Source organism: Callithrix jacchus, chromosome 8 (genome assembly GCF_049354715.1).
Source record: "Callithrix jacchus isolate 240 chromosome 8, calJac240_pri, whole genome shotgun sequence".
NCBI lineage: Eukaryota > Metazoa > Chordata > Mammalia > Primates > Cebidae > Callithrix > Callithrix jacchus.
Window position 1 is genome coordinate 104,051,689 of NC_133509.1, and position 24,578 is coordinate 104,076,266.

The 24,578-nt window shown below is 43.6% G+C and overlaps 1 protein-coding gene across 6 annotated transcripts in view; it reads right to left on the bottom strand.

Annotated features, from left to right (window-relative positions):
- Positions 1-2,729: 2,729 nt before the first annotated feature.
- DCAF5 (DDB1 and CUL4 associated factor 5) overlaps positions 2,730-24,578 on the bottom strand; it is a 106,822-nt gene continuing 84,973 nt past the window's right edge. For all 6 annotated transcript variants that reach the window (XM_078335238.1, XM_009006238.6, XM_009006237.6 and 3 more), the window contains exons 8-9: positions 14,062-14,189; positions 2,730-7,418 (exon numbers count right to left, since the gene is read on the bottom strand). In XM_078335238.1, coding sequence (XP_078191364.1) covers positions 5,664-7,418; positions 14,062-14,189 — 1,883 coding nt within the window. In that variant the 3' untranslated portion in view covers positions 2,730-5,663. The remainder of the gene's footprint in view (positions 7,419-14,061; positions 14,190-24,578) is intronic.

The window sequence follows — 24,578 nt, forward strand, 5'->3', positions numbered from 1 at the left end:
TTTCTCCCAAACCAATCCTGCATTTTTTTCCCTTCTTTTTGAGACGGAGTCTCGCTCTGTCACCCAGGTAGAGTGCAATGGCACGATTTTGGTTCACTGCAACTTCCACCTCCCGGGTTCAAGCGATTCTTGTGCTTCAGCCACCTGAGTAGTTGGGATTACAGGCATGTGCCACCACATCCAGCTAATTTTTGTAGAGACAGGGTTTCACCATGTTGCCCAGGCTGCCTCAGGTGATCCGCCCACCTTGGCCTCCTAAAGTGCTTGGATTACAGGCATGAGCTTCAATCCTGCATTTTTTGACTTCTATTGTTATTATACAGTCCATGATTCATGACTCAATTTTTTTACTTTATCGTGGTGTGAAAGTGATATGCATTCAGTAGAAACAGTATTTCGAAATTTGATCTTTTCCCAGTCTAGCCACATGTGCATTAGGATACTTGCTCCTGATGCTGGGCTGTGGCAGCAAGTTTCAACTCCCAGCCAGCCACATGATCACAAGGGTAAACCACCAGTACTATGCAGTGTACTGTGTTGTGAGGTGATTTTGCCCAGCTGTAGGCTAGGTGTTCTTAGCACGTTTCATGTAGGCTAGACTAAGCTATGACGTTCAGTGGGTTAGGTGGTTTTTTTTTTATCGCCCAGGCTAGAGTGCAGTGGCACTATATCGGCTCACTTCAACCTCTGCTACCCAGGTTCAAGTGATTCTTGTGCCTTAGCCTCCCAAGTAGCTGAGATTACAGGCATGCATCAACATGCCCAGCTAATATTTGTGTTTTTAGCAGAGACCAGTTTTGCCATGTTGGCCAGTCTGGTTTTGAACTCCTTGCCTCAAGGGATCCTCCTGCTTTGGCCTCCCAAAGTGCTGGAATTATAGGCATGAACCACCAGTAGGGTTAGGTGTTAAAATAAAATTTTCCATTTATTAAAAATAATTTTTTTGAGACAGGGTCTTACTCTGTTACCCAGGCTGGAGTGCCTTGGTGCAATCGCAGCTCACGACAGTCTTCACCTCCCCACGCTCAGGTGATCCTCCCACCTTAGCCTCCCAAGCAGCTGGCACTACAGATGTGTACCACCACTTCTGGCTATTCTTTTTATTTTTTGAAGAGATGGAATTTTGCCATATTGCCCAGGTTGGTCTCGAACTCCTGAGCTCAAGCAATCCGCCTGCCCTGGCCTTCCAAAGTGCCAGGATTATAGATGTGAACTACCATGCCTGGCCTAAGTGCATTTTTGACTTACAACATTTTCAATTTATGATGGGTTTATCAGACATAACCCCATCATAAGTCAAGAAGTACATGTACTGGAGGATTTTGGTTAGAGAATCTTGGTGACCAAGTGTTTTAGAGGCCAGTCCCACGGCACATTAAATGCTAGTTCTGTGGATCCAGGGTTATTGGACCCATCTAGCACTTTATTTCTTCCCCTGTAGTCTTCCTAATCCCCTTTCCCCAATGTCTTCACTCCCAGGTTCCCTAGACTGCAAACACTTCTCTTATGCCTAAAGAGTCTGGGTGAGGCCCTGGATATCTTAGTGGTTTACTGTCTTTCCTATCTTTCGTATGGTAACTAACAAAGGCAGGTTGGCTTCTAAGCTAGCATTCTGTCCTTGGGATGGAATATTCCACAAGCTTATGGCTTTGGGCCGTAAGACCAAAGGAGTCAGTTCCCAACTTCAGTATTTGAAACTTTAGATATCCCATTTCCTTACATGACTGTCTTGCAGATAAGCACTGCTGGATCCTCTGCACATTCGAGTAAATCCTGTTGTGAACTGAAGACAGTAACTCCTCTTGCTTATCTGGGCCATGTTAGTGCTGGGGCCGGGGAAGTTTAGCTTTGCCTCTAAGCCTCCATTCTGAGAAGCATCTTACCACTATTGTTCTAACAATGAAATGCAATTAGGATGGAGACAGGTTTTCAATGCACTATTGCATGTGAGAAGCATCATTATTTGAGAAATTCAAAATTACTTTCAACTGTTTGAATTCATGTAATTGCATTCCAGTATGAGTGCTCCAGGACAAATGAGCACTCAAACCGGAATATCCCACCTGAGAACCACACGGTTTGTTCAAAACCACCATCCTGCTCCTGCTGTAGGCAAGGCTGGGACTCACTGAGCCTTGCTTCACCTTGGTGTTTCAATTTGTGGCATGTTGCCTTGCTTAGGTCATGGGAGAAGGTCAGTCTTCCTTTGGATGTGTCTTTTCCTGACACCAAGAATTTTTCAGTTAACTGTAGCAGGCAGCTTTACGGGCAAAAGATACGAGTTTTGCTTTTTTTTTTTTTTTAGCAAAAAGTTTGCAGTGCATGCCTGGAGCAAGGCAGGAAATGCAATTTGGTATTTGGAAACATCAGAATATATTTCTTTGGGAGCTGTTTGTAATGTTGCTTCACTGCATTGTTCCCTCAGTTCCAACTCATAATAGTGTCAGTTCCAGTGTCTGGCTATCGTAAGTCCCTTTAAACTTGGTAAAGGAAACCAAATAAATACCTCCTCCTACCCTGCATTTTGTTGTCCAGATGTGACCTTTGTCCCAATACCTAAGAGTGACAATGACCATTGTCATGGATGTGGAATACAGCAGTTTTTCTTCTAGTTCTCAATATTGCTTTCAATCAAGCTTCCAACTAGGCAATAATTAAAACAGAAAAGAAATAAAGGAGAGGTGTCTAAGCAACCAAGTCTTCCCTGGAAGAGAAGAGGAAGACGTGAGAAGTGAATAACAGGTTTATTTGCATATACACAAGAGAAGAGTTAACCGTTGCTGGGTGAGAAGGAGGTAAGGCTTCAGCAGAGGAAGGCACCTTGACAGACAAACAAGAGACTCAGCTTATTAAATCAAGCATAGTTGCAAACTTCACTTGCCCCAAGCCAACAACTTATTTAACTCATTTACCTGCTATCCTAGAGACTCATTAACAAAACCGGCTGGAAAATAGAAATGATTTTACGTATCTGGACCTGCCACTTAAAACTTTATGTACAGGATGCAGGAAAAAAAAAACATAACAAGCCCTTACAAATAGTTCCTTATTAATCAGTGCCATCTGTCCTGCTAGTAAAAATATCTATTATGGAAGAAACTAGGTATTAAATGAGCCGTCAAAGTTGGGGCCTCAATTCTATAAGAGTTTAGGCAAAGGTTCTCTAGAAGTAGTTTCTGCCAGGTTTCCAGACCCACGACCATAGACACAGAATCTCTGGAAATGAGGGTGGAGCAGCTCTAAAGCAAGCATTTCTCACCCTGCTCCTGTGTGTGTCTTACGGGGCCTATCACCTGGCGAGCTGAGCCGAGGATGCTGGGAAGCCTCTGCCAAGGATGGAAGGCATTCTTGCTAAAAATGATCTTTCTTGGCTTCTCAAGTTAACCAGAATGAACTCTGACTTCTCTTTCGAGTACCCAAATGAGATTAAGGCTTTTAACATGAAAAGACCAAGTTCTGCATTTGGAAATTGTAACTACCAAGTAGCTAGTTCACAAGGGAACTTTAACTACTTTTCTCCAGGAAGATATGAGGATTGTCCTTACAGAAGTCAGAAGAGGCTATGTGCTGATTAAAATAAAATAGAATAAAAGAAAGGACTGGTGTGCTGACTAAGGGGAAGAGAAACACACACTAAGTGATAGTATCTTTTTTTTTGTATATAAAGGATTAAAAAATTCCAATTTAATACATTTTGGAAAAGCAAATGTAAAATGACTTGGGCTTATAAAACCAGCATTTACAATTATCTGTAAATAGTCAAAGACAAATCATAGAACCATTTTGATTACAAATCCAAAGTAATTCTAATGTTGGTTACAGAATCACTTTCTCACTCCCACAGTAAGAGTCCAGGTGTTAAGTTGTACACACCCCCATGCTACACACACTCCTTCTCCTTCTCAGTGTTTTCATACCCAGCGCAGCACACACACCAGGCACATCTTTTCTCTTTCACAGAGCTTATCAGGATGGTATCTCCTTCTGGCTTAAACCAACCACCTTGCATTTATAAATTAACCCCCCCCCAAGCCCCCAGTGCCTGAATTCATCCACGTCTTCAGCCTTCATAGGCAGCCTCCCCTTGGCAGGCCTTCCAGCAGGGCAGGACTTCCTCTAAAAGGAAGGCTGGGGCGGTGAGGCCACACTAGTCAGCATTTGGCCCTCCCTCCACCAATCCCAGCTGGGCTCCTAGTTGCCTAGCACCTTTGCACTCAAGAAAGTCATATTGTTCTTCTCTCTCTTCTTCCTCATTTCTTGCCAGTATTCTGCCTTTTCATAGTATTTATGCCAACAAGATACCTAGTTGTTCCTAGATCTTCCTGTTTTGCACAACCCTTCGTAGATAACCGAGTGACTACAACGCTGAAAATCTGTTGGTCTTTTCCCTTTGAAACCTGTATCTACCTCAATAAAACTGAGTCTCTTGTGGGAACCAGAGGACTTAAGATTCATGGGAACCAGGAGTCGTAAGCCGGAGACTCCTTCCCCACACCCTCTGACTCCTAATAGACCTACTCAATAAGAATTTGTTACCTTGAGATGCCTACTGCTCTGTGAAGTCTAGTCAGAACACCACAGCTTCTATCAACTGCAAGTCTGAGGGAAGAGGCCAGTCCCACCAATTCTGACCAACGGTTCTGGGTTGAGTTAAATGAATATAGTACCACATTCTGCTCCTCACTAAGCTTTTCATTAACACACCTATAACAACTATTTTAGTAGTCTGAGCACAAAGCTCTGGAGAGCTGTCTTTGCCCTTCTTTCGCTATGCTTCGATCCATCATGGGAGCCAAGGAAGCACCTGCTGGCCTTGTGAGTGCCTCTTAGGATCTAGCACCTAACTGGTTAAAGTCTGTTATCCATGACTAGTTCTATTTTATGGCCTTCATACAGTACATGTTGCAGCATTGTTCAATTTGCAAACAGTGAAATTTATTAGGAATCTATATTCTCTTGAATCCGATCTTAAGTGCTAAACTCATTAGCATTAAAAATGCTTTTTTTTTTTCAGCATGTCCACATTAAATGCTCAATAAAGAAGTGTTACTTAGAGAAAACATGGAAGATTTCTTTAAGAAAGGAACCATGCTTTCCTCTACAGCACAGCCAATGGACTGAAGGCCTGTTTCCATCTCCATTCTTCCAGCATAAATCTACAACTCACTGGCAGCACAACCTGATTTAACAGGCACCCATCATCCAGACCAGAACACCTATGGCATGTAAACAGGGTGAGATGGCAAAAAGTACAAATTCACAGGTCCTTTCTGATGGAGAACTAAAAGAAAGGTCTTATGAGACAACGACCTCACGCGTGCCAGTGTGCGTACACAAGAACAAGTTGAACGTCTCAACAAGGATTTACTTCTACAGAGCCTTGTGCAGCACACCACGCTCACGTCTCACTAGAAAGGAGTCACTTGGGTTGATTTTTTTTCCCTTTCTTAACATAGCACAAGCCAACGGCCAGCTAGACATTCAGACCCATTGTTGAATGTTGGATAGAAGGGAGCAGCATCAGACACAAAATTTCAGGCCCTGGTTTCATGTGCCTTTAATACTTGTTTTTCCTTTCCTCTGTATTCACTAAACAGATATATATATATATATATTTTTTGGTAAGGCTACTTTTGTAGCTTTTTGTTTTCCCTTTGTATTTATCATGTTTTTAATTTCTTCTCTGAGGAGGAATTCTCTGAATCTGTATCTTCCAATTCAATTCGGTGCCTTTTGAGGCCACTGTGGCCATGAACAGCCCTGCTGCTATCTGTGGCTGGGGTGTCAGTGGGGTCCTCTCTTGTTCCAGCACTGGGGGTCTCACAGGCCATTTCAGACCCGCAACAATCTTTGTGTAGGAGTGTCCCTGTCAGGGACGAGTTATCACGGTCAGTATCTGAGTGTCCAGGGGAAGAGTAGGCCACCACCTCCAGCTCCCCCAAGTTCTGCCCGTTATTGTGGGGGTGAGAGGGACGAGGGTGTAAGCGTCCATTGTTGTGGTTGGCACAGATGGTTTCGAGGCTCCTCTCCTCACTGTCATCAGACTGGGTCCTGGGACAGCTGCCAGACCCGCTGTTGAGAGTGGAGCCAGATGCCTTGGGGACAGGAGGAGAAGGCGGCTCCTCAGCCCGACTGCTCAGGGCCTTTCCATTGAGCTTCTTGGTTTCAAAAGGGTGCTCTACAGAGCCACTATTGCCAGTGTCCTGAGAGGTACCCTCTGGCACCTCTGCCCAAGTGTGGCTGCTGTGCTCATGGCCTGGGCCATTGCTGGGATTTCTAGGAGTCTCTCCTTTAAAAGCGTCTGTACTGCAGCCTTCAGGGGGCAGGTCCTGGTTCCTCTGGGCCACTGCTATGTTTAGACAGGCTTCCTTACTGGAAGAAGGGGCTGGGTTGTCTTTGTGGCTGGTTCCTGCTCTCCCTTCATCTGCCTCGCCTGTCACCAGGGAGGTCTCTCCATCTTTATTATTTGAGTAGGATATATAAGAGTAGCGGAGCCATTTGTAAGCTTTATAAATTTTTCGCTCAACTGATTCTATGTCAGAAGTTGGTGATGCCCGGCTTGGCTGAATCTCTAGAGTGGAAGTGCTCCGCTCAGGGGAGGAGGTGGGAGAGGAGGAAAGGTCATCCACTTTGATCTGGGGGTAATCATAGTTGTCTTCTCCAATGTAGGTGCTGGTGGGCTTGATCGGGGCACTGGGCCTCTCTTCTCGGGTTGTCTTCTGTCGGCGCCGCATGGCATTCCGCTGCCAGGTACAGGCTCGGCGTTCATTCAGGTCCTCCTCATCCTCGGAGCTACTAGAGCTGCTGGAACTGCTGGATTCATCTTCGGGGCTGGGTGACCGTGGCCGGGGAAAGAGATCTGTGTCTAGTTCCACCTCACAGACATTCTCCTCAGAATCGGACTCATTGGAAAGGGCCAGGAGGCGTTTGTCTTGGTAGCGCCGCAGAGCAGACAGACGCTGCTGGCGAGAGGCTGCGTCCTCACACGTGGGTGTTGGTGGAGTTGAGGCCACTGTGTTTGTGGCGGTGACCCGCAGGGGCCCCAGGTGGAAGGCGCTGTCGGCAGACTCATCTACTGTGGGAGGCGGGGAGCGAGGCAGCGAGGCCGAGGACTCTGAGTCAGTGTAGCCTGAGCGCTCACTGACCCCTGCGTGCAGTTGGAGGATAGTACTCTCACTGAGGTCACTGTCTGAGTCAGAGCTCCAGCCCTCGATCTCTCGGCGTACCAGGGAGTCAAAGAAGGCCATCATCCGAGGGTCTTCCTGGACTGACTGGTTGGCATAGTCATGTGACAGGCCACTCCCACTGTTCAGCACAAGGCTGATGTACTCTTCATGAGTATAGAGGCAGCGGGAATCGTCCTCAATCCGACCATCGAGGTCTCCAGTACATCCTGGCTGCTTGTATGGGCTCCAGATCTGCAAAAGCAACAAGGAATCACTGGAAAGTATTCTTTGACTGGTGATGATAAAGAACACCAAGACAGAGCTTCCCCAGATGCTCCCTGTAATTTAGCTAGGACTTGCTAACCAACTTAAAAATGTGTTCTTTACCAGACAGGGTCATGTAGGCTGTGTATGAAAACTGAGACTTTTAGAATCAGATGTGGGGAAATGGAGAACACAGTATTAGGCTAGTGTCAAGAGACCTAAGTCCTATCGCTAGGCCCAGGGTAATCACATACTTTCTCCACCAGAATCTTCCTCCCTTTTAGTTTCATCTATTAGTAGTTTGACATCATAATAATAATCCCAGAGGATATATGATGACCTGAAGAATGGCCAAGGTGTTAACGACTTTCAGAAGACCAAAGTTGTGCACAGATACCACTTTTCCCAAATGAAAACAGACCTAGCACTCAGCCCTCTATGGCAATTAAATATCTAAGCCTATAGCTCCACTTCTGGCCAACTGCAACATTCCTATTTTTAACTAATGGGAATTGCTCACTGGAGCTTGATAAGAATAGCCAACTGCCTACACTGCAGTTCCCTCTTGGACATACAGGCATCAGTTGCCCAGGAAACTGGGTTCTCTTAACCAGGGAGCTGCTGGCTTGCTCCCCAACAAGTATGTTAGCTATAGGAGTAGGTAGGACACATGCCTCAAGGACAGTTAACTGCAGCCCCACTCATTATAGCCCTCTACTCCACGGTCAGGGACATGGACTCATAGCTAAAAGGCAGCAGAGCTAGGACTCAAACTCAAGTCTACCTGACTTAAAGGCTTAGCTTTACTGTTATGCAAAATCAAGTGCAAGGTAATTAAGCTGTCACCACAAATGAGAACGATTAGCTCCACTTGACAGCCAGACTGGTTCACGGTAGCACAAAGCAGCCTAGTTACATCAGCCTGTAGTCATGGCAACTCAGATGAAATCCCAGGCAATCTTCTTGCCTGACAGGCTGGTGTCTATCTTTAGATGGCATCCAACCCAGAAAATAGTGGCCCCTCATTCCCCATCCTCCATCAGGACCAAGACTTTGTTTCCCCAAAGCTATCTGAGGACAAATGCACGTCACCTCCCTGTGGGAATTCTCCTGGGTCCCATTCCTGCCATGCTTTACTTGGCAATTCCTGGGAGGTGGTATCTCTGTAGAGGACACCCCCAGTTCCAAAGAGGCTGAAGAAACCTTCTAGCTGAGCCTCTCCACCAATTCCCAACTCAGATTCATTCCTCTTTCAACTTTGTTCCCTACCCAAAACTCTAGATGTTGCTCAGATGTTCTCCCCTCTCCAGCTTAAAACCTCAGGAGAGTTTTAAGGGATTGATTGGTTTTCAAACTTTGGACTGCACAAGAATCACCAGAAGAGCAATTATAATGTTGATTCCTGAGTCCCACTCTTAGAGGTTCTGATTCAGTAAGTCATGGACACTCAGTAAGTCCATGGATTTTTAACTACTCAAGGGATGAGTGAGTAGGTAGACGAACTTTTGATTAAACACTAGACTACAGTTACCATAAAGTAAGTAGAATAAAATAAAGGATTTATCTGAAGGTTTACACATGGTCTCCAGCATGTGGCTTAAGCTATAAATTACTATCTCTGCAAACAGATGTCTAAGGGAATAAAAGAGCTTGGTGGCTTAGAAAGGAAGCTGAGGGGTCCAAAAGGAAAGCCCTTAGAATGTTTTTTTTTGTATCTTATTCGTAATTCTGAGCCAAATCTCTCACCTCTCCAGTTTAAAAGTGGTAAAATGTCATTAACCATGTTCTCTAATATGAAGATTTTCACAGAAACTCAGAATTTGTTAACAAAAGTACAAAATAATAATGGTGAGATGCTGGCTTAACTCCTCACTGAGCCCGTTTTTACGTTCCAGTGTATTACTACCCGGCTCCCACATTTTCCCTTCAGGAATGAAAGTCACAACATTTAAAGTTAGTTTGCGTTTGGGCTCTGGAATGTATTAAGCTGAGGTAGACTGTTCATTCCTGATGTCTGAAGTAATGGAATGAAACACAGGATTAAGAGGCACGAGTCCTGAATTTGGGTTCCCACTCACTCCTAGTTAGCGGGCGACACTCAGCTCCTTCCTCTAAACAGTAGATTAGATGGGTCTCATCCAATCCAAGATTCAGAGCAAAGCAAAACCTTCACTCCAGACTGCCAGTCTTCAATCCTCAAGGGACTCACAGTACAGTGCTTCAGGAGCAGGTAGGAACTCCAGCCCTGTCATTTCCTGTGGCTCTGAGCAAATGACCTCACCCTTAAAAGCCTGTTTCTTATATGCATAAATGAGAATGATACCAAAGCCTATACCCAACACCAATAAATGTGATGTTTTCTCAATTGAATGCCTCAACCAGAATGTTAAAACTCACCCTCAGAGACTTCGGAACAGTAGAAGTACTGACTGTCCTCATCCTTAATATTAATGTATCAATTCCAACCATTTGTGAAATCAGCAATTTCTTTACACCAAAAGTTAACAACTCAGAAGGGAATCAGTGAAAAACCAACTTCCTGTTACATGTTAAATGTGGCTAGACATGCCTCATCATGGGACAAAATTCACTGGAAAGAGCCAGGTGTGGTGGCTCACACCTGTAATCCCAGCACTTTGGAAGGCCAAGGCAGAAAGATCACTGGAGCCCTGGAATTTGAGACCAGCCTGGGCAACATGGCAAAACCCCATCTCCACAAAATAACACAAAAATTGGCCAGGAGTGGTGGTGTGCACCTGTAGTCCCAGCTACTCAGGAGGCTGAGGTGGGAGGACAACCTAAGCCTGGGGAGGTTGAGGCTGCAGTGAACCATGATCATGCCACCCAGACTGTCTAAAAAAAAAAAAAAAAAAAGAAAGAAAAGAAAAGAAAGAAAGAAAGGGAAAAGAAAAGAAAAAAGAAGTGAAAAGATGAGACAAATGTTTTCCTCTCCATACACAGTGAAGTTTAGCTCAAGGGGCTGCTGAGAAAAAGGATGCAGTTCAATTCTTATTTAAACATTATAAAAATGGAAAGCAATTAAGTGACAAGTGTTTTGAGTTATACATGTGATCATGATATGCTTTTATTTTTGAGAAAGGGTCTTGCTCTGTCACCCATGCTGGAGTGCAGTGACATGAACATAGCTCATTGCAGTGTCGACCTCCTGGGCTCAAGTGATCCTCCCACCTCAGCCTCCCAAGTAACTGGGACCACAGGCAGGCACCACCATGCCTGGCTAATTTTTACATTTTTTTGTAGAGATGGGGTCTCCCTGTGTTGTCCCTGACAACAGGGAGTTTCTCCCAGCCAGGAAGATGGAAGTAAAGGACAAGGACAGAGAGAAGGAGGGAGTAGAGGTAGAGAGAAAAAAGCAGGTCTCAGGCTGGACCAGAACATGGTGGCTAATGCTCTTTGAGGCACTGATATTCTCAGAAATAGGAGGCAGGAAAGTGACATTTATTAAAATAGGAGTTAGGCACAGGTAGTTCATAAGGCACTGCTGGGTGGCAAGTCACTGTCCGCACCTTCACTCTATAGACGGGAGACAGAACCAAGGGTTGAGACTCAGTGCCCTTTAGCACAGGGTGAGGCAGTAATTCCAGTAGAGATGAGGCCAGCATGGCCCTTGGTCTCATCCTTCTCCTTACCACTGCCCTTCCTGCAATGCGTAGTGCCATGTAATTCCCAACTAGATTGTGATTGGGGATGACACCTGCAAGACAGCAAAGCTGAGAACTCCAGGGCTTTTTGCTTTCCCTCTCACTATGGTCGTCTGTACATACTTAACATTTCAAAGGGCTAAACATGCCTCCTGGTGGAACAGAGTTCAGATTCCATGAGAACCAGGTAGCAGTGAACTCCATAGTTCAGTCTGGATAACCTCACAGAGAAAACATTTTTTTCCTCTTTTTCCTCTGAGAACTTGGCTATTTTGCAACCTATGACATAGTTGACTAAACAATAAATAGGGAGACTGATCACAGAAGCATCCCAGAGTACACAGCCAAGCAGGAATTTCTCTTGCAAAGGAGGTCCCTAAGCAGAAAGCTCTCTGAGAAAGAATGACGTCAGCAGGCCCGGAGAGGACACATTACAGAGCCAACCTATTAGTCATCGGCCAAAGGAGAAGGGAAAGCAATGCAAGGGACTGGGCCATTTCAATGACTGCCCTATTGAGAGGCTCAAATCCAGCAGGGGAATGGGGCTGCTTGCTGCCTTCCCACCGGCATGGCAAATGTGGTGGTATGCTGGGAAGAACAAAGGGTAGGGTTCTATTCTAGCTTTGCCACTAATTAGCTGTGTGACCTTGGGCAGTTAATTTATAATTTAAATCTCATCATCTGTAAAAAGAAAAAGTCAGTAAAAATGATTTCCTCATTCTAGCCCCATGGGGAAATATGTGCCACCGTGAAAGTCAGCCCTGATCCACAGGACTAGCAAAGTAAATCAAGGAAGTTGGACTAAGGGCAAATAAAAATATTGACCTACACGCCAATATTACATTTCTTTTTTCTTTCTGAGACAGAGTCTCGCTTTGTCACTCAGGCTGGAGTACAGTGGTGCAATCTTGGCTCACTCCAATCTCTGCCTTCTGGGTTCAAGTGATTCTCCTGCCTCAGTCTCTTGAGTAGCTGAGATTACAAGCACATACTACCACGCCCAGCTAATTTTTATATTTTTAGTACAGACAGGGTTTCCCTATCTTGGCCAAGCTGGTCTCAAACTCCTGACCTCAGGTGATCCACCTGCCTCAGCCTCCCAAAGTGCCAGGATTATAGGCGTGAACTACTGCTCCCAGCCTCAATATTATATTTCTGTCAGCTGCCCCCTGCCATCAAGTACAACTTGATTTAGCTCTGGATAGTTACTTTAAGAACAACAACAACAAAAGAACATTATGAAATGAAATAATCACAAACCAATTTTTTTTTTTTTTTTTGAGACGGAGTTTCGCTCTTGTGACCCAGGCTGGAGTGCAATGGCGCAATCTCGGCTCACCGCAACCTCCGCCTCCTGGGTTCAGGCAATTCTCCTGCCTCAGCCTCCTGAGTAGCTGGGATTACAGGCATGCGCCACCATGCCCAGCTAATTTTTTGTATCTTTAGTAGAGACGGGGTCTCACCATGTTGACCAAGATGGTCTCGATTTCTTGACCTCATGATACACCCGCCTCGGCCTCCCAAAGTGCTGGGATTACAGGCGTGAACCACCGCGCCCAGCCCGCAAACCAATTTTAATTTTTTCTCTGAAAACTCTCAGGTTTTCAAAGTCATTTTAAGAGAAAAATTGAGGATTTTTTTTTTTTTGAAACAGGGTCTCATTCTGTTGCCTAGGCTGGAGTGCAGTGGTGGCAACATGGCTCACTGCAGCCTTGACCTAGGTTCAAGCAATCCGTCAGCCTCAGCTTCCTGAATAACTGGGACCACAGGTATACACTAATTTTTAATTTTTTTTGTAGTGACTGGGTCCTGCCATGTTGCTCAAGCTGGTCTCCTGGGCTCAAGAGATCCTCCTGCCTCAGCCTCCCAGAGTACTGGGATTACAGGTGTGAGACTCCACACTGAGCCAAAATCGAGGTATTTTAGCTTTTAGCAGGAACATCGCCTATTCTTACTTAAAAGTCATTCTCTCAGGGACCTCAAGAATTAATTATTTACCCTGAATTCTCATTTTCTCAGATGTGGAGAAAATGGTACTACCCATTGGTATACAAGTGAGAGGCAGTGGGTCAACCTTCTGTGGACACAGGCCAGGCTGGGACCCTCTTTTGCAGCTATAAAAGCATTTATTGGCAGAGGTGAGTTTATTCAGCCAATGTGCAACTGATGTAAGTATTTAGTATTCATACCCAGGTAGTCTCAATTACAACCACATTCAATAGTTTTTTTGATATATCCTGAGACAGTTTAACTATGATTCTGGAAATCATTAGTTTTATCCATGCCATATTAGGACAGCAATTAATGCAAAGTACATACAAAGTAACTGAAGGGATAGTGGCTCTCCTAACCTCCAGATGAGGTTTTAAAGCAAAATTCATTATACTCAAGACCAAAGGCCTTTGAAAATGTTGCGGCATACGAAGTAGTGTTAAGAAGACACCCTCTGTTTCAAAGCTTAGAAACTAGTTTAAAAAAATGGTTCCAAGCCAGGTACAGTGATGCACGCCTGCCTGTATTTTCAGTTACTTGCGGGGCTCAGGCAGAAGGAGCACTTGAGCCCAGAAGTTCAAGTCCAGACTGGGCAACATAGCAACACCCTGCCTCTAAAAAATTTGTTTAATGAAAAACTAAATGGTTCTGAAAGGAGCATTTTAAATCACCTTTCTTTCTTTTTCTTCTTCTTCTTAAGATGGTATCTTGCTATGTTGCCCAGGCTGGCCTCAAATTCCTGGGCTAAAGTGATCCTCCTGCCTCAGCCTCCTAAGTAGCTGGGACTACAGGTACTGTCATTATGCCTGGCATCACTTTTTAATATCAGCTTTCCAATATTTTGTAATATGTCAAAATCTGAGACTTTTGATAGACCTTTAGTATGTTTAGATATGAGGTCCTACATATATTATTCTAGTCTCTAATTATAAATTGTGAGAATTTCTCTAAAAGGACAGATGGGGAAGGTGCCTTACCTTGATAATCTTTTCTACACCAGAAGAGCAGATCATGTAGGTATGAGGATTAAATCGGACCTGGTTAACAATAGATCGATGCCCTTTCAGCACCATGAAGGCTCCGTTGACCACCCTACCAATGCCACCTGGGAAAACAGAAGGAAACAAAAAATCAAATGATGAAAAGGATGAAAGTAAATAGGTTCCAGTAATGGCAAAGAAACAGCTCTGAATAGGAACTAAGATTTTATTAACTATACCACCAGCAGAATACTTAATCTTACAGATAAGTTGCTATGGAAAGAGAGAAGATGAAGCACCTCTCAGCATATGTGCTCTTATGAAGAGCCTTTATTTAGCCTTTAAGCATTGCCCACACCCACCCACTGCAATTCCATTGTCAATGAAACTAAAGCCACTTAAAACATTTATCAAATTTTTGATCCCCAAGATAGAATCCAAGTGTTACCTTAGAAAAGGCTAATCATGAGCAAAATGAGACTGAACTGCTTGGGAATAGTTAGGCATCTGAACCAGGGATACGCAGAACCAGAAGCATATAATGACTTAAATGTGCAAAAAACATCTCTAATCATTTGCCCTCAGTTTCTATGATGAAGACAGCAAACAAACAACAAAAAAAACAAAAAAAACCCCACAAAATCCAAAATCACTGGGGGAATAATAGATACTTCCCTGCCCACCACCCCAATAGCAGGGAGAACTAAGGATAAAGAAAGAAAGAAGATTTGGATTCATTCTTAATAAGCAGGGTCCAAGTATTGAGAATTATAATTAGAGAGTGGGCCTTAAAGATACCACATATAGATTAAAGTCAAGAGGACATCGATAGCAAGCTGTATTTTAAGGACCATCCTACAGGCTTCCTTCTTCAGTGACTGAGAAAAGTGCCAGAGGCCTGGAACTTATAACATAGATAAAGATGTTATCATTTATGAACTTGGGATAAATTCAGAGGTTCTGTTTCACTGGTAATGGTATCACACCCATCCAGCACACATGCACATAAGTTCTGATCAAGTTCCTTCTGAGCAATCAGACAACTCAGTATACACAGAGAAACATGTGCCCTTGGCTAACTGGCAAAATGTGATGCATCTAGACACAAACAAATGAGCGTTCATTTATCTACTCAAGGGATCCCCTCTTATTCCCTACCAGAAGCATGGCACCACTAGTCACAAAGTATCATTACACAGTCTCTGCTCCAAGTGCCTCCCTCCGCTCCCAACTCCACTTTATTCAAATATTCATTCCAAATATTTCTCAAAGTCTGTGTTTGGAGGGCAAATGACTAGAACAATGTCCCTTCCCTAGAAATAATATGGCTCTAGGGGTATCTTCTGCTTTTGGCCCCCTAACACAATTCTTCTTTTGTCTCATGGAAGAGATAATGTACTTATTACCATGTACATATCTTTTTTATGACAGCAAAAGGTTCCAGACTGCACCCATCTGCTCACACAGCCAGCTTTAGGTGCTCAATTTATTTTGTGGGTGACAAAATTTTTCTCCATATTTGACATTAGTAATATTTTAATTGTCCAGGATGGAAAATAGATTTATCACATTCACATCTCAGCCCAACATCAAGTTTGCTAATAAACCATAAAGAAAAAGAGAGGGACCAGGACACAGGACTAGTGGATTTTTCATGGAGAAAGAGGATGAGGAAAAGTTAAACACTGACATAGACTGCCACGGTGAACCCTTAGGCTGTCTGAGTGCACTGGGTTCTAAGGTGGGATGAAAGGGAAGGTGGGTCTAGTCAAAGTGAAAATAAACTAGAGACAATTGGGGAAGAGGGACAAATAGGAATCTAAAGAACCCAAAATAGTTGTCTGAGAGATTCTATCATCCCCCAAAAGTTCCTTTGAGTCTATTTCTTTTCTAGGTAAGGTTAATTGTGACAAGTAGCATTTCTGCTCATGGGTCTTCTCTGAATTTTACTTTTTTAACATCTTACTTCTGCCTCTATTCCCACTAGGGTGGTTAGCAAAGAAACTTTGATTTAAATCTAGTAACAGTCTCTTGTTTAATCCTTCTGCCTCAAAAAAAGGGAGGTGGGGGGATTTAAGTGACTTATCCCAAGTCATAAGCTAGAAAATGGCAGAACTAAGATTTGAACCAGAATCTTGCTTTCCACCATATCAGCTGCCTTTGGAAGATGGAAGAGTTTGAATAGGAATGGAGCCAGAAGCTTACATTCAGAAGATTTAGATTTTAAATCTTTCTGGCAGTTATCAGATAGGCTGGTTTTCTTCTGAAGTCCTAAATTAAAAGGAGGGGCACTGTATTCAATGGTACCCCGAACGCAAGCTCTATAGCTTTATCATAAGACATTTCATCGGGCCGGGCGCGGTGGCTCACGCCTGTAATCCCAGCACTTTGGGAGGCCGAGGCGGGTGGATCACGAGGTCAACAGATCGAGACCATCCTGGTCAACATGGTGAAACCCCGTCTCTACTAAAAATGCAAAAAATTGGCTGGGCATGGTGGCCCGTGCCTGTAATCCCAGCTACTCAGGAGGCTGAGGCAGGAGAACTGCCTGAACCCAGGAGGCAGAGGTTGTGGTGAGCAGAGATCGTGCCATTGCACTCCAGCCTGGGTAACAAGAGCGAAACTCCATCTCAAAAAAAAAGACATTTCATCACATCGCTGACACTGAGTACACGATGAGAGTAGAACTGGATCTGTCTTACTTACTCTTGCATACCTAGAACCTGGAGTGCAATGTCCAAAGTCCACCAGGTGCACAAATACTTGAATTGATAGTGTTTGAAAAGAGAGGAATTTTAAAATAAGTATGTCAAAAGAGGACAGATGAAAGGTCTCATAATAATCAGCTATCATAGAACTAAAGTGTATCAACCAAACCGAACTTTCTGATTTGGAACACAAATCAATAACTTTCAGATCTAAAGAATAACTGAAGGGTATCAATGCCTGAAAAAACTGTTTGTATTGCTCTTTCATGCAATCTGACCTCATCTGATTTCGCCTTTTTTTTTTTTTTTTTTGAGACAGAGTCTCACTCTGTCACCCAGGCTGGAGTGCAGTGGTGCGATCTCGGCTCACTATAACCTCCGCCTCCTGGGTACAAGCAATTCTCTGCCTCAGCCTCCTGAGTTGCTAAGATTACAGGCGCCCACCACTATGCCCAGCTAATTTTTGTATTTTTAGTAGAGACGGGGTTTCATCATCTTGGCCAGGCTGGTCTTGAACTCCTGACCTTGTGATCCACCCGCCTCGGCCTCCCAAAGTGCTGGGATTACAGGCGTGAGCCACTGCGCCCGGCCCTGATCTCTCTTCTTGGTAGCAATTTTAACACGATGTCTTTTTTTTCCTTCTTTCCACCCATGCTGGTACCTAGGAAATCTGAAAAAGAAGAGGAAATCAATAAACCCAGAGATTGAGGTGAAAACAGGTACAGGTAGAATTATGGTGGCTGTTTGTTTAAGGTAACCAAGACTGTACAATCATAGCAATAAATGGCTTCAGAGAGGTTCTTTATCGTTTCTTTCTTGGTTCACAGGTTTCAGATGATTGAATATAGCTGGTACTCTACAGTTTACATAGAATAATTTTTTTTGAGATTATTAGTCCTGGAAATTTGTATAAGCCAGCTTCTCCTGTAATGTGAAATAGCTAAAGTCAAAATGCCAATATCAGAAAGAATAGAGAGTCTCCTTTCCTCTGTCATCTAGTCAGACTGTGCAGGTCAATAGCAGGGTCAAATTGGAAGGAGTTAGGAAGGGCATATTTTTATCCAAGAACTATATAAACCACATAATATCCCTTCGGGGTCATCTCTAAGACTGTGGGAAAGGACCCAGGTAAAAATCAACCTCACCCCTGATTGTTGAACTGAGTCCTGACTGAATTGCTAACAATGGGTACCAATAAATAAAATAGAGTATACCCAGGAGAAAGGATTTGACTCATTCCTGAGCTGCCATTTGTTCATGAAATTCCGTATTAACCAACAGTCATTTCTCTGGGCCATCTGCTATGGCTGGCTTAGCCAAATGTGCTGACCCTTTTTTTTTTTTTTCGAGATAGAGCCTTGCTCTGCCACCCAGGCTGGGGTGCAGTGGTCCGATTTCGGCTCACTATAACCTCCACCTCGTGGGTTCAAGTGATTCTCCTGCCTCAGCCTCCTGAGTAGCTGGGATTACAGGTGCGTGCCACCACCTCCTTGTTTTGCATTTTTACTATTTTGTTTTGTATTTTTAGTAGAGACAGGGTTTCACCATGTTTGTCAGGTTGGTCTTAAACTCCTGACATTGTGATCCACCTGCCTCAGCCTCCCAAAGTGCTGGGAGTATAGGTGTGAGCCACTGTGCCCAGTCAGCTGACAATTCTTTTTAAGTTTAGTTGTAAGTTGAGGCCGAAGTCCCCATATATTCATCTTTCTTTGATTTAAAAGAGATGGTAGGTGGGTGGGGAAGACTATAACCTTAACTGTTGCAAGATCTCAGAGAAGAAAATGAGAACAAAGTATCTCACAGAATTTCAGTATCAGTGATCCACTTACTACCTTAGAGGACCCCAGGATCCCAGAAGAAAACACCTTGCTCAAAATTCAGATAAAGATCTTTCTAAATGCCAAGGCCAAATGTCACCCTAGAGAAGACAAAGGGAAATGTGTATGTCCTAATTTCCCTCCCTTCTCTACTTATGCCCCACTTTCATAACATTCAGCCAGGGTTTATTGCATCAGGCCTTTGAAGAGTCAGAGCACTATTCCCATTTCTAGCCAGTATCAGTTGCTTTTGTTTAGTGTCAAGTTCATTAGCTTCATGAAGTCCTCCAAGAATGAGTATGTTTTTGACTCAAAAGCTGAAAGCAATGTGGTCAAGATTTCTTGATGTGCAACTTATCAATCATGCTGAGAAGTTGTCCTCAATGGCACTTTGGGCTATAAAAGAGACCACTTAAGTATTCTGTACTGAAATCAATCCCAAATGCAAAACACCAGGATTAATTTTCTTGCCAGAGTCTTTAGAGTTTTTGCCCATTCCTTGCAACCCATTATGGTCATGCGCTGCATAATGATGTTTCAGTTAATGACAGTGGTCCCATAAGATTATAATACTGTATTTTGGCCAGAAGCAGTGGCTCACACCTGTAATCCTAGCACTTTGGGAGGCCAAAGTGGGCAGATCACATGAGGCCAGGAGTTTGAGCCTGGTCAACATGGTGAAACTCTGTCTTTATTAAATATACAAAATTATCCAGGCATGGTGATGCATGTCTGTAATCCCAGCTGCTTGGGAGGCAGAGGCATGAGAATCACTTGAATCTGGGAGATAGATGCTAAAGTGAGGTTAGATCACACCACTGTTCCTGCCTAGGTGACAGAGTGAGACTGTCTCAAAAAAAAAAAAAACCAAAAAACCCAAAAAACACACACAAAAAAACACCCTGTATTTTCACTGTATCTTTTCTACGTTTAGCTACACAAACCCTTACCATCATGTCCCAATTGCCTACAGTATTCAGTACAGTCACATGCTATACATGCACACCCCCTCTTGCCTCACTCACCACTGACTTCATCTTCCACTATTATCCCATTCCCCACTCTACCTTAACACCCTGACTTCCTTGCTGTTTATCAAATACACCAGGTATACTCTTACTTCAGGACTTTCATGCTGGCTCTCCTTGAAATGGTCCACCACCAAATTTCTGCATGGCTAGCCCCTCAAGCACTTTGAGGTTTTTACTCAGACATGACCTTCTCAATAAGGCCTATATCAACATTCTGTGTACAACTACAACCCCCTGGGCCCCACAATACCACTTCCTATCTTCCTTACCCTGTTCTACTTTTTCTACAGCACTTCTAACCTTTTAAACATACTACATAGTTTACTATGTTTATTGTTCATTGTTTCCCCTGCTAGAAAGTAAGCTCCATGATAGCAGGGGTTATGTCTCCACTGTATCCCAAGTCTCTAGAACTATGCCTAGCACATAGTAAAGTTTTTAATAAATATATGATGAATTAATGAAAAGATTTGAGTGTATTAGATGGTGGAGCACAAGTATGCAGGAAAAAAAATCTCCACTATGGGTTCCATCACTGAATACATGTTTCTTTTTTTCCATCTTCCTGCAGCCAATTTCATATCTTTTTTTTTTGAGACAGGGTCTCACTCTGTTGCCCAGGCTAGAGTGCAGTAGCACGATTTCGGCTCACTGCAACCCCCACCTCCCAGGCTCAAGCAATCCTCCTATCTCAGCCTACCTAGTAGCTGGGGCTATAGGCACATGGTGCCACGCCTGGCTAATTTTTTGTACAGATGAGGTTTCACCATGTTGCCCAGGCTGGTCTCAAACTCTTGGGCTCAAGCAATCCTCCTGCTTTGGCCTCCCGAAGTGCTGGGATTACAGGTGTGAGTCACCTAATCTGGCCCAGATAGTCCTTTTTTTTTGAGACAGAGTCTCACTTTGTCGCCAGGCTGGAGTGCAGTGGCGTGATTGCGGCTGACTGCAACTTCCGCCTCTCAGGTTCAAGCAATTCTCTTGCCTCAGCCACCTGAGTAGCTGGGACTACAGGCGTGCACCACCACATCCAGCTAATTTTTGTATTTTTAGTAGAGACGAGGTTCTACCATGTTGGCCAGGATGGTCTCCTGACCTTGTGATTCGCCCGCCTTGGCCTCCCAAAGTGCTGGGATTACAGGCGTGAGCCACCATGCCCAGTCCAGATATTCTTTTATAGCATTTTTACTATAATGTAGTAAGTAGGAGCAGAGGAATAAAGGGGTTGAAATCCTACCTATCCCTCAGGGTCCTTTGAAATGCTAATTGCGTGACAACTTTACTAGTCTCCCCAAATCTCTTCAAGACCTCCTTAATTACCTTTTTTTATGGGGCTCAGAAGCTACTTTTACCTTGAGTGCATGGGCCTGTGTGTGTGCTCATGCACATCCTTTTTGTCATCTCTGTTATACAGGAAGCTCTTTAAAGGCAAAACAGTGTTCATTTTTCAATGGCCCTTAGAGCTTTACATGACGTCTTATCTAATGATACTCAATAAGTGAACAAATTGAAGTTAAAGCCCTCATCACATTCTCTGGAATGAAACTGGAAGCTTAAAGCTATCTGCTAAAATGAGGTTTGGTAAGTAGCTTTAAGACAATTTGACTCCACTGGTAGAATTAAGAGTTAACTGCAAGGGCCGGATGTGGGGGCTCACACCTGTAATCCCAGTACTTTGGGAGGCCAAGGCAGGTGATCACCTGAGGTTGGGAATTCAAGACAAGCCTGACCAACATGGAGAAACCCCATTTCTACTAAATATACAAAATTAGCCAGGCATGATGGCACATGCCTGTAATCCCAGCTGCTCAGGAGGCTGAGACAGGAGAATTGCTTGCAACTGGGACTGTGGAGAACTGAGATCACGCCACTGAACTCCAGCCTGGGCAACAAGAGCAAAACTCCATCTCAAAAAAAAAAAGAAGAAAAAAAAGGTTACTGCAAGGCAAGACACTACTTCTTTTCCTGGTATATCTAAAAAATGTATCCAAGCCTCTTAACATTTCAAAAAGGCCCAAGTGAACTGTCGCAGGGTCTTCAAGTTTCAAACCATAAAGAGAAGGATAATCAAAGATACTGACAATACAGACAGAGCAGTGACTGCCTCCTGGAGACCACATAACCACTTAAGAGCTGAGAAAAGCCAGATGGGCACAGCCAATGCTGTCAGTACAGCTCAAAGAGCTCCACAGGCATCAATTCTTAGTTGCACAGAAAAGTCAGTTATACTGAGTTCTTCTTTCATCATAAGTGCCTCACATGTGTTTATAACCAACTACTTGCAACCAGTTAAAAACAGCTGTTTTTTCCAAGTCCACGGGAGGAAAAAGCAGATACCTAGGCCTAAGTGACTGAGAGCAAATACATGTCTAGAAAAAGAAGACAGACAGAGCACATAGACATATGCAGGCCCATAAAAATGCATTTACAGCTGTTTCCAGCCTACTTCATCAGCCTACTGCCAGTGGGGGTGGCTGCAGTGAGTTGGCAGTAAAAATACATGTTTTTCCCTTCCATACAGGGAAAAAATTGTCACATAAGATAACCCTCTTAAACTACTGATGAGTCAAGGCCAGCTTTCACACAAGAAAAACTCAGTCAGCCATTCCAGGAGGGTAGCAAGGAAGGACAATGTCTTTATCTCTAAGGATATATTAAAAGGTGAGTTTAAAAAGGGAGAAGGCTTTCTTTTTCTTCTCTTGTAGACACGGAGTCTCATTCTGTTGCTGAAGTGTGTAGCCTCAAACTCCTGGGTTCTAAGCAATACTCCTGCCTCAGCCTCCTGAGTAAGTGGGACTACAGGCATATGCTACCATGCCCAGTTTCCTTTCCCTCTTCCCTTCCCCTTCCCCTGTTTCTTTTCTTTTCCTTCTCTTTCCTTCTTTCTCTCTTTCTTTCTACACAGTCTTGCAGTGTTGCTCAGGCTGGTCAATCGATATTCCTGCCTCAGCCTTCCAAAATGCTGGGATTACAGGTATGAGCCATTATGCCCAGCAACAGTTACTTCAAAAACATTTTTCCGTGAAGATAGGGTCCCTTTATGTTGCTCTCGGTGGTCTCAAACTCCTGAGGCATCAAGCAATCCTTCCATCTCAGCCTCCCAATTTGCTGGGATTATAGGCATGTGCCACTTTGCCCAGCCAGGAAGGCATTCTTAATGAAGAGTAACAGTCATCGAGTAGCTACTAAGTACTCTCACAATAATCCTAAGAAGGTATTATTGTTGTTAGTGGTGTTATTGTCCTTATTTCACAGGAGTTTGGTAAGATTAGGACATTTTTCCAAAGCCCCCAGTTGGAAGATAAATAGATCAGGAATTTTTTTTTTTTGAGTCTCATTCTGTTTCCCAGCCTGGATTGTACCGGTGCAATCTTGGCTCACTGCAACCTCCACCTCCAGGATTCAAGGGATTCCCCTGCCTCAGCCTCCTGAGTACCTGGGACTACAGGCACATACCACCACACCCGGCTAATTTTTTGTATTTTTAGTAGAGACAGGTTTCAGCATGTTGGTCAGTATGGTCTTGACCTCCTCCTCCTCCTCCTGAGCTCGTGATCTGCCTGTCTCGGCCTCCCAAAGTGCTAGGATTACAGGCGTGAGCCGCTGCACCAGGCCTGGATCAGGAATTTAAAGCGAGTCCTAACAACTCTATCATATTACGCTTCTTTCCATAAATAAGAAGGTCTTAGAGTAACATGTAACTCAGGAAAAGCAACTCAACCTGTGAAAACCCTAAAGCCCTTTCTAACAAGAATTTGGGGAAAGAGAAGGGAAAGGCAATATAAATATTTTCAATAGACACCTGCCAACTTTCCCCACACATTGCCAAATCCATTACTTCCATACTTAACTTACTGGGGAGAAAATGCTTTGGAAATGATGGATCTACACTGATCTTATTATACATAGCAGTAATAATGTCTTCTATTTGAATACACATTGTTTTCAGAAAGCTTCCAAGATTATTAAATTATCACACAATATAAGACAGGGGTGGGGGACATTTTACATAAGAAATTGAGGCTCAGTCAAATCACTATTATGTAACTTGCTTAGAATCATGTAGTTAGTGGTAGTTAAGTTCAAGTTAGAGGATTTGAATCCAGGTATGATTTTAAGTCTAATGCTCCTTTCAATATGTAACACTGGCTCTATATGTAACAACTGGTCTATTTGTTTTATTTTCAGAATTACCATATAAAAACAGATGCCCTTCCTATCTTCTTTAGAAGTCTGAGACATACTCTTATGGACTTTTTCTTTGCCACAGCAAAATTCTCAGTTCTAGTTCTATTCCTTGCTCTAATTTTTATTTTTGTTTTTTATTTATTTTTATTTTCTGAGACAGAGCCTCCTCTGTTGCCTGGGCTGGAGTGCAGTGGTGCAATCTCAGCTCATTGCAACCTCTGCCTCCCAGGTTGAGGTGATTCTCCTGCCTCAGCCTCCTGAGTAGCTCGGATGATGGGTGTGCACCACCATGCCCAGCTAATTTTAATTTTTAGTAAAGACAGTGTTTCACTATGTTGGCCAGGTTGGTCTCAAATTCCTGACCTCAAGTGATCCACCCTGCTCAGCCTCCCAAAGTGCTGGGATTACAGGCATGAACCACTGCACCCGGCTTCTTCCTCTAATTTTAAAGGGATTTTTAGAATGAGTTATTTGAAATCAACTAAAAAATTGGACCTGATCTTCCTTGGTAGCAAGTTTTATAGTGGATATAGGTCTTACATCTTGAAATGATCTCCTCAGCCCACTAGGAAGTCCTATTGGAAAGACTTATGTAGTACTGTTTATACAGTAAATAAATTTCAACTCTTTGGAGTTTGTGTAACAAAAAAACAAAGACTGAATAGCAGTCTTCCTGAGCAGGAGCATGCAGAAGAAAAAGATGACCCTGACTTTGGCTCACACTCAGGACTGCTCTTCATCTCATTCGCTCAGCACTTGGCAGGCATGTGAAA